This window comes from Hordeum vulgare, chromosome 5H (genome assembly GCF_904849725.1).
Source record: "Hordeum vulgare subsp. vulgare chromosome 5H, MorexV3_pseudomolecules_assembly, whole genome shotgun sequence".
NCBI classification, from domain to species: domain Eukaryota; kingdom Viridiplantae; phylum Streptophyta; class Magnoliopsida; order Poales; family Poaceae; genus Hordeum; species Hordeum vulgare.
Window position 1 is genome coordinate 233,816,829 of NC_058522.1, and position 10,229 is coordinate 233,827,057.

The window sequence follows — 10,229 nt, forward strand, 5'->3', positions numbered from 1 at the left end:
AACAAGAAATAGCTACAATCTGCCCAAAATAGCAACATGACATTTTCTACACCCTAAAACAACAAGCTACATAATTCTAAAATGCTCAAACTAGACATGAGGCAGTAGAGGACAAGATGCACTACAACATAGGACTAATAACATCTAGCATGGCATCATGGATCACAAGGAAAAGAACTCACAAAATGGCATCTCACACACAGTTTCAGACTTAGTGAAAATAACATTGTTGACAGTGCAGTTTTCGATCTGAAGGCATATTGACAGTAGCAAAACTATATGTTACAGGGCTCCGAATGGCATGAAAATTTACAGCATGCTAGAGAATCTTATGCACTACAATTAACTCTATTAAACGAACCCCAAAGGACTTGTAGATCACCAGATAAACTCATGGCAAGACATCAACAAAATAATACAGATCTCAGACGTAGACATATTTCAGTATCTCCAAAACAACACTATTTTCTAGCATGTTGGCAACAAGTAAACAACACCTAAACATGGGTTCTATTGCAACTAAAATTACGAGAGGCTAACATACATATCCAAGGGCATATCTCTAGTTCACAACTCATGCATATCAAGCATTGAATAAATCACACAAAATTAACAAAAGGGCATCATGACAAAATATCACGCACGCTAACTTACTCGAAAGACAAAACTAATTTCGCAATTAAATCCTATGAATTTTTCTACCCCGAAAACATATATAATATGTGTGGTTCGAGAAATAAACTAGTGCCACACATATATGCGAGAATATGATCTAAACGCGAGATAGCAAACAAGTGATGGAACCTATATGCAAAAATGCAAACAACTACTCTAAAATACATGGCAAAGGTTCCCGAAAAACATGAACATATAATCTACGGGAAATGAACAAACCGGACATGCGCAAAAATAAATACGGGATATCTAATATATTAAGACATCACACAAAACTAGGCAAACAACGAGTCAAACTACTCCAAACAAGCATGCAAGTTGTAAAATCATAATCTACGCGAAAAACTACACAAGTTGCATATATAAAATGTCGCGATCCGATGCACGGTTAAAAAGTTATATGCGTTTGAAAAACTAGCATTTTCTGAAAATACTAAAATCGCAGGAATTAATAAATACCCTACGCAGGCCGAATCTATCCAATGGGCCGAAATCGGGGCGGGACGCAAGATAGCAATATAGTGCCTGAGCGAGGAATAGGCTCGGTTGCTCACCTTGGGCCTTTCGGCCTGCTTGGTGATGGGCTTGGGGAGGAGGCCGGCTGAGGAGGCGGTGGGAGCGAGCTGGCCCAGAGGGCTCGCTCCTGGGCCGCGGCGCGATGAGCCAGCTGGGCCTGGGCGAGGCTGTGGCCCAGGCTGGCAGCGGTCGGTCAGGCTAGCGGCGCGCTGAGCTGAGGACGGCGTTGGGTGGCCGGCCCACTCGCTGGCGGTAGCGGCGCGAGCGGCTCGGTCGCTGGCGAGGTGCGGCGGGGCAGCGCTGGCGAGGTGCGCTAGGGGTGGCGGCGCGTAGTTGCTCGCGAGCGGAGAGGCGGCGCGCTAGGGAGGCGCGGCGATGGGCTCGGCGGGCCTGACTCGGGCCGAGCGGGCCTCGGCGACGGCTGAGGGAGGCAGGGGCGCTGGGAGGCGGCTAGGGTTAGGTCGGCGGCGCGGACTTCGAGGAAGAGAGAGAGAGGAAAAAATGGAAGGGGAGACCCTTCCTTTTATAGACGGGGTAGCTAGGGTTTGCCAAATGGGGCGTTTTCGGACCCTCCGATCTCGATCGAACGCTCCAGAAATGCCCTAAGGTTAGGTTAGGTCGTGTAGAGTGGCTTAGGCGCAGATGAGAGGGAAAAAGGACACCCGGCAACGCGATTTAAAATATCGATAAACGCCCGACAAATAACCGAAGACGGTGCCACTACGGTCGATCGTTCGAGTACCAGACGAATTCCGATTGCGATGAAAATTGGCAGACGACCTACTTATATTAAAATAAGATCGCACGCCAAGTTTGAACCCAATCCGAGAATATTTTATACGCACTTTTAAAAACAATATTTTAACGATGTCGCGGACGCGTGCAGGTGTGGTTGGTCTCAAAACGGTCAACGACGTATACGGAGAGAACCGGCAACTAATAACGGATGCAAGTTTTGAAAACTGACGGCAACGGAGTGCCGATGCAATGCCGATGATGTGAATGATGCAACGATGAATGCAGCAAACAAAATAATAACACGGAGACAACGGAATAAAAAAGGGAATCTTCTGAAGCGTCGGTCTCGGGCTATCACATTGGGCCACTTGCTTATCTGCAACCAGGTTTAGACCTTGCCAAGGCCTAGAGCAATCCGTACGCCGCAACCACTCACAATGCAATCCCGTGCCTGTAAAGGTCGATCACGCCGAGTCCTCCTAACCCGAAACACGGCGCATTTACCTTCATGGATGCCCACCGTACCGGCCGAGAAGAAGGCCCGGCAGCCTTTGTCCACCTTCTCCAAGGCCCCCGAATTCTGAGGACCGACCGTGAACCAGCTCGATGGTGAAGCCATTCGTTCCGCTTCTTTTTTCTGAAAGGAGCCATTCTTCCCCTTGGTCGGTCCCATGGCCCAGTAAAAGGTCGCGCTCACGGTTTAGGCCCGGTGGCTGCTGGCGGAGGCCTTCCACGTCGCCTCGTGAACACCGCCCGATCAGTCTCTTCGCGGCCCAGATGGAACAGACTTGAGTTCCCTTTTTTGCGAATAAAATATCTGCCCCGTTTCAGAATTCAGAGCTGCGTGTCCCCGTGCCCTCCTCCCTGGGCTCTCACCCAGCCCTCGTCACCTCCTGCACGCCGCATCTTCCGGCGACGCTCCTAGGGCTCAGGCGGGGGAGGTTCGTCGGGAATCGGGAGGATCGGGTCTGTGGCCAAGTAGATTGGATTGGATCGATCGAGGTCACAAACGAGCGGGCTTCCGTCGTCTCGGCGCCATGTTCTCGCGATCCTACACCAACCTGCTCGATCTCGCCAATGGGAATCTCTCGGCGCTCGACTATGGGGGCTCCGGCGGGGGAGGTGGCGGGCGGCCGCCGCGGCCGAGGCGGATGCAGAGGACGTTGACGACGCCGGGTACGCTGACGGACCTCGACGAGGAGCGCGCGGGGAGCGTAGCTTCGGACGTGCAGTCGTCGCTCGCCAACGACCGCATCATCGTTGTCGCCAATACGCTCCCCGTGCGCTGCGAGCGCCGACCCGACGGCCGCGGCTGGACCTTCTGCTGGGACGAGGACTCGCTCCTGCTCCACCTCCGCGACGGCCTCCCCGAGGACATGGAGGTCCTCTACGTCGGCTCCCTCCGCGCCGACGTGCCAGCCGCCGAGCAGGACGACGTCGCGCAGGCGCTCCTCGACAGGTTCCGCTGCGTCCCGGCCTTCCTCCCCAAGGACCTCTCCGACCGCTTCTACCACGGCTTCTGCAAGCAGACCCTCTGGCCGCTCTTCCACTACATGCTCCCCTTCACCTCCGACCACGGTGGCCGCTTCGACCGCTCCAACTGGGAGGCCTACGTCCTTGCCAACAAACTCTTCTCGCAGCGCGTCATCGAGGTCCTCAACCCCGAGGACGACTACATCTGGATCCACGACTACCACCTCCTGGCGCTCCCCTCGTTCCTGCGCCGCCGATTCAACCGCCTCCGCATCGGATTCTTCCTGCACAGCCCCTTCCCATCATCGGAGCTCTACCGTAGCCTGCCCGTCCGCGACGAGATCCTCAAATCCTTGCTCAACTGCGATCTCATTGGCTTCCATACCTTTGATTACGCCCGCCATTTCCTCTCTTGCTGCAGCCGCATGCTCGGAATCGAGTACCAGTCCAAGAGAGGCTACATTGGGCTCGATTACTTTGGCCGCACTGTCGGGATAAAGATCATGCCTGTTGGGATTAACATGCTGCAGCTTAAATCGCAGCTCCAGCTTCCTGATCTGGAGCGGCGTGTTGCGGAGCTACGGGAGCAGTTTAACGGGAAGACTGTCTTGCTTGGTGTGGATGATCTGGACATATTCAAGGGGATTAACCTCAAGATTCTTGCGTTTGAGCATATGCTCAAGACACACCCAAAATGGCAGGGCCGAGCAGTGCTAGTGCAGATTGCAAACCCAAGGGGTGGTAGTGGAAAAGACGTGCAAGGATTGAAGGCTGAGATTGAGGAAAGTTGCATGAGGATTAATGGACAGTTTGGGCGGTCGGGGTATAGTCCTGTGGAGCTTGTTAATAGGACCCTGTCGAGTGTGGAAAGGATGGCATATTACACTGTGGCGGAGTGCGTCGTTGTTACTGCTGTGAGGGATGGGATGAACCTCACACCATATGAGTACATTGTGTGTAGACAGGGAATTCCTGGTTTGGATGATGATGATGCACCAAAGAGGAATAGTATGCTAGTCGTGTCAGAATTCATAGGTTGCTCGCCATCATTGAGTGGAGCAATCCGGGTGAACCCTTGGAACATTGATACAACAGCAGAGGCAATGAATGAGTCCATTGCGTTGTCAGAGAATGAAAAGCAATTGCGCCATGAGAAGCATTATCGATATGTCAGCACACATGATGTTGCCTATTGGTCTAAGAGCTATATTCATGATCTCGAGAGAAGCTGCAGGGACCATTTTAGGAGGAGGTGCTGGGGTATTGGACTTGGATTTGGATTTAGAGTGGTTGCTCTAGACCGCAACTTCAAAAAGCTTACTGTGGATTCTATTGTTGCTGATTACAAGAAGTCGAACAGCAGGGTTATACTTCTGGACTATGATGGAACTCTAGTACCACAAACTACGATCGATCGAACTCCAAATGAGACTGTTGTTAACATCATGAATGCTCTGTGTGCTGATAAGAAGAATGTTGTTTTCATTGTAAGTGGAAGAGGTAGGAGTAGCCTTGAGAAGTGGTTCAACTCTTGCCCTGAGCTTGGCATTGCGGCTGAACATGGCTACTTTATGAGGTATGCTCTCACTTATTTTTCTTGATTTTTCAATTACAGTTATTACTATTGTTAACATGTCTTGCATTGACTCTGTGCCTTATGATACTTCACTGGTACTTGTTTCCGGCTTCTAGTATAAACAAATGCAAAATCAACTATATTTCAGACACACACACAAAAAAACCCGAAAAAAAGAGTTTTGTGTTTTGTGCAAGTATTAACAATATTATGGCATATGACGTGCTGACATCATAGAACGATCATTTGGACAACTATTTAAGTTCTCAGATCTTATGTTATAGGGTACAGGATCATACTTCCAGTAGAGCTCTGGGGACAGCAGATACCAATACGTCATTCTGTGTAGACCCATTCCTTGGGTAAAAGTAACAACATGCATCATCAATTATAAAATTAATATTGGTTCTGAAGGTATATCAGATATCGCCACATCAACATCATCCAGATCATGACTAATTTATTGACTAATACTCCCTCCGTCCCAAAATAATTGTCTTAACCTTAGTACAACTTTGTACTGGCTCTAGTACAAAGTTGAGACAGTTATTTTGGGACAGAGGGAGTACTAAGAACATGACTAATATATTGACTTTACAAAGTTGAGACACTTATTTTGGGGCAGCGGCAGTGGCGAAGGCAGGAACAAATTTTAGGTGTGGCGGAGCTTACGAAAGGAAAAAACTATGTATAATACAAAAGCTCACTAGATACACTTTGTGTTAGCATTCCCACATGGATGAACCAGCAACCAGTCCCAGCACACAAGCAGATATCCATTGATCTACGGTAGTGTGTTGGCTCAAATCTAAAAAGTTGTAGTATGTATATTGTATTACCTTAGTAAATGCGGCAAGTTAGATGTGGTGGACGCCAAAGCTAGCCAGATAGCTGGCTCCGCCACTGGGCAGAGGGAGTGGTTCTCATGTTACCCATGAGTCGTGAATTGAAGTTGTAACTCTTTAAATGCTTAAGAAAAGGGAAGGCTTCTTGTATGGAGCTGTGATTACCATGAAGTCTCTTGAATCTATTTGGTTGCACTATGCACTTAATACTGTTATGCATTTACCATAGATGGACTGTTTTATGCGGGAAACAGTGGGGGAGAACCCTATTGTCAATGCATTAACATTCATGTTAGGGTGAGAACTTACCATTGCATTAACATTCATGTGTCAACCTCATCGGGGTAAACTTGGATAGGAAAATTTTCTTTCAGTTAGGGTGAAGTAAGACCAGTATGCATATGCAACTATACAACATGCTGATAAAATTGGAAAACTTGTAGTACCATCAGTTGGTAGAAATTATTTCAACAGCAACCATTAGATATAAGTTTCATGGCCCAGTCAAGCAGTAATACAGTGAATGTCGAACTACATAACAGCTAGGAGACAACAAGTGGAATCAGTTTTTGATCCTGCATACAATAAACACATTTTTCTTTTCACAAATGAATCCAGATATATCCTTGACTGGCAATTTTCAGTTTGTCCCTTGTTTAATGTTATTCTTTATACTCATGGGGTTAATTTGAGTTGAAATATTCAGTTCTATGGCAAGTTTCATCTCAACAGCTCTTCCTTTTCAGGCGAATAAGAGATGAGCAGTGGCAAATAAATAACCAGTGCTCCGAGTTCGGATGGATGCAAATGGCTGAGCCAGTAATGAACCTTTATACAGAAGCTACGGATGGATCATATATCGAAACGAAAGAGAGTGCTTTGGTCTGGCACCACCAAGATGCTGACCCTGGTTTTGGATCTGCGCAAGCAAAAGAAATGTTAGATCATTTGGAGAGTGTTCTTGCCAATGAGCCAGTCTCTGTGAAGAGTGGCCAACACATTGTAGAGGTTAAACCTCAGGTACTACTTTTCTCCATACATCACCCATCTAGTATTTTGTAGTCCCTCGGAAATAAAATACTGAATCTAGTATTGTGGAGATGAGCGATCCATTATTTGTCAGCAGATGCTGATTTTCAGAGCAATATTATTCTAGGCCACAATAATATACTCCCTCTGTTCCTAAATATAAGACCTTTTAGAGATTTCACTAGGAGACTACATACGGAACAAAATGAGTGAATCTAAACTCTAAAGTATCTCTATATACATCCTTATGTAGTTCATAGTGCAATCTCTAAAAGGTCTTATATTTAGAAACAGAGGGAGTAGAATCTAATGTCTCATCTTTATGTGTTGTGATCCTCCGCTTGTGATAGTGAATTTTGCATGCTAACTTGTGAGGGGCCTATATATAAGAGTTACATTGACATTGAGTAATATACTAGTCCATGAAACAAATCCTGGATTCCTTTCCTAACTGATTTCTTCGTCTGGCAACCGGTTACTTGCTGGTTTCCCAGAGTTCATAAAATGCTTCTGTTGGATTGCAGAGTGTCAGCAAGGGATTTGTCGCAGAGAAGATCCTATCGATGCTGACAGAGAATAAAAGACAAGCAGATTTTGTCCTCTGCATAGGTGATGATCGATCAGATGAGGATATGTTTGAAGGAATAGCTGATATTATGAGGCGGAGCATTGTTGATCCCCAAACCTCGCTCTATGCCTGCACAGTCGGCCAGAAACCAAGCAAGGCCAAGTATTATTTGGACGATACTAATGATGTTTTGAACATGCTCGAGGCACTTGCAGATGCATCAGAGGAGGTTGGTTCACCAGAAGAATCGGAGACACTTTCTCAGTCGGAGGAGGCATGATGAAGTCGTGGATGCAGGAGATGTCGAAGAGCATATCTCAATAGTGCATTGCAACCAGCAATCTTCAGTCTAAGTTGAAGCCAAGTTCAGCTAGCTGGAGTGCAGCTTTAGTAATATACAGATAGTCAGATCAATGTCAATAACCTAGTGTCGGTCTAGTTTTGGTTTATTTTATCGTTTTGCCTTCTCGTAATTTTGGAGTAATTTTCACATTCTGTCTAGATAGAGAAATGTCCTGGAGGCAAAAAAATCAACGGCGGGTATCTTTTCTAGACTTCTTTTTTCTGTTAGTACCAGGTACTGTATGTAAGATTTGAGTGTTTCTGGAAGTTTATAAGTCGAAATTAGTAGGTGAGCATTTCGGTCATTTTGCCTACTCCTACTTGCTCGAATATGCTAACTGCTACTCGAGTATGTTTGGCATATACTCCCTCCGTTCCTAAATATAAGTTTTTTTTAGAGATTTCATTTGGGACTACATACGGAGCAAAACGAGTGAATCTACACTCTAAAGTATGTCTATATACATCCGTATGTAGTCCGTAGTGGAATCTTTAAAAAGACTTATATTTAGGAACGGAGAGAGTATTTTGTAATAAAAGCATGCTCCCTCCGTACCGAATTACTTGTAGTCAACAGACAAAGATTAGCACACAAAGTCAATTTTTCATTCAAACCCTCCAGGGCGTGATCCAGGTGTTGGCGCCGAGAAGGATGCAAATCACGATCATGAGTTAAATCAAGAAGAGGAGGATGCACATGTTGATGCAAATCAACATCATGCAGATAACTTGAGTACACAACCAGAGAAAATTAACTTGTGAATTTATGAACTTGTGAACGTGTGCAAATTTAGAACATGGAAGTTTAACTTCGCAATTGATCAGAGCATAATCTTTTTTCCGATAAGGGAAATATATTAATATCGTGAAGATACCAATTACACTCGGCCTTTGCAACAAAGAAATGATGAACACATCCCAAAAACTTAAAGAAGAAGAAGTAAAAAAAGATCTCGCTACGGTGATCAATTTCTAGTAGCTGCAACACAAGCCACCACCAAAAACAACACTCGAAGTCGAAATTCTTCAAGAACGACGCCTTCAAGAAGGAAACAATGCATAAACACCGTCGTCGCCTGATCATAGATCTTAGGTTTTCACCCTTAAGAAATCTGCGCTCTCAAAACAATGCCTTAAACAAGGTCATTGCTAGGCACAACCAATTAAGCCCCCTTGGATTTTCATCGTGAAAGAACGGATTGTGTACTCCTCCTATGTTGCGCCCTCACTTGCCAATGCCACTGCTACGAGTCATCAAACACCAAGCAAAGTCCTCATCGCCTTGAAGACTCGGTCCACCATTACTAGGCCTCAGATCCCAGCCACATGACATTCTCAGCCATTGTCTTCATGAAAATCGAAATACCAACATGTCCCATGATGTTAACAAAAAATGAAGCTTCACATCACACCCACCTGAAGCCTCCTCGGATGAAATGAGGGCGCACACGATCGAATCCCATCCAATCCATCAATCTACACGCAACAGACACCCAATGAAGATCTCTAGCAGAGCCTTATGGAACTCGTCAATGGACAGATCAATGAATGCCGACATCTAGTAGAACACCATCTTGACGCAAAAAGAACCCTAGGACTGCCTTACACTGGGTGTACTCCTGATCCAGACCGCCGCCAACGACGGAGGGGAGGAGACAACCAAATCAGGCCCCGGGAGTCAAGTCACTGCACACTCGCATCCATGGCGGAGAGATCGGAGCGCCACCGTCGAAGACGCAGACGTCGTCCCTGTCCACCCCGCACGCAACATGGCACCGGTCCCGCAGCCATGGCCCAAGCCTGCCGAGCCTGGCCACCACGGATCCGGCCGCCTCATGATCTGCAAAAACACTTTGATTTGAACATGACAGTGGCAAACTCTAAAATTCAATAAACTTGCTCATGACAGTATCAAGCTTGACATTTTTTACTCCTATAAACTTGCTCATGACAGTAGCAAGCTTTTTCTAGATTGTTGTATTAATACAGTAAAGCGGATAAATTTAGAGAAGTAACGTATATTGCTCCTGTATTAATACATGATAGCAGTTTGGTTAACATAATTTAGATGAACTGTAGTAAACTGACAAAAATCAGTAGACTCGCTAGATTGTAGTGTAAACCGACAACAATTTACTCCACTGCGTAGTTGGAGTAGCATAACTGAATTTAGCATAAATGTTGGAGATCAAATGTTTAGTAGAGCAAACTGGAGGAAATTTGAAAGTTTATTGTGTCTACTCCACTGTCTACTGTGACAGTAAAACTTAAAATCTGGCTAATTTTGAAACCGATAGCTACTCCTAGTTTGAAACAAGTTGCAAGATAAGCTGACATGAAACTTGCCACAGCCAAGTTTAAAGAAATATGGGCAAAACTTGACATGTGTTTGCATTATTTCCATTGTTGACATGAGCAAAACTTGAAATAAGAAAATTATTTGCATTGTTGGAGAATTTGCATTATT

The 10,229-nt window shown here is 45.8% G+C and overlaps 1 protein-coding gene across 2 annotated transcripts; it reads left to right on the forward strand.

The window, feature by feature from the left end:
* The first annotated feature begins 2,734 nt into the window (after positions 1-2,734).
* LOC123452519 (probable alpha,alpha-trehalose-phosphate synthase [UDP-forming] 7) lies at positions 2,735-8,067 on the forward strand. 2 transcript variants are annotated; one of them, XM_045129177.1, is made up of 3 exons: positions 2,735-4,978; positions 6,570-6,843; positions 7,347-7,431. In XM_045129177.1, the coding sequence occupies exons 1-3, from the start codon at positions 2,967-2,969 to the stop codon at positions 7,353-7,355; spliced, it is 2,295 nt and encodes a 764-aa protein (XP_044985112.1). In that variant the 5' UTR covers positions 2,735-2,966; the 3' UTR covers positions 7,356-7,431. The 2 variants fall into 2 exon arrangements, with proteins under 2 accessions (XP_044985112.1, XP_044985111.1); XM_045129176.1 differs by having other exon boundaries at positions 2,739-4,978; positions 7,377-8,067.
* Positions 8,068-10,229: the final 2,162 nt, after the last annotated feature.

What these genes read in the sequence shown, in the direction of transcription:
- LOC123452519 (XM_045129176.1), top strand. Translation starts at nt 2,967, where the DNA reads ATGTTCTCGCGATCCTACACCAACCTGCTCGATCTCGCCAATGGGAAT. An exon ending in GAACATGGCTACTTTATGAG is followed by an intron (nt 4,979 to 6,569) that starts GTATGCTCTCAC and finishes CTTCCTTTTCAG; the next exon opens with GCGAATAAGAGATGAGCAGT. An exon ending in TTGTAGAGGTTAAACCTCAG is followed by an intron (nt 6,844 to 7,376) that starts GTACTACTTTTC and finishes GTTGGATTGCAG; the next exon opens with AGTGTCAGCAAGGGATTTGT.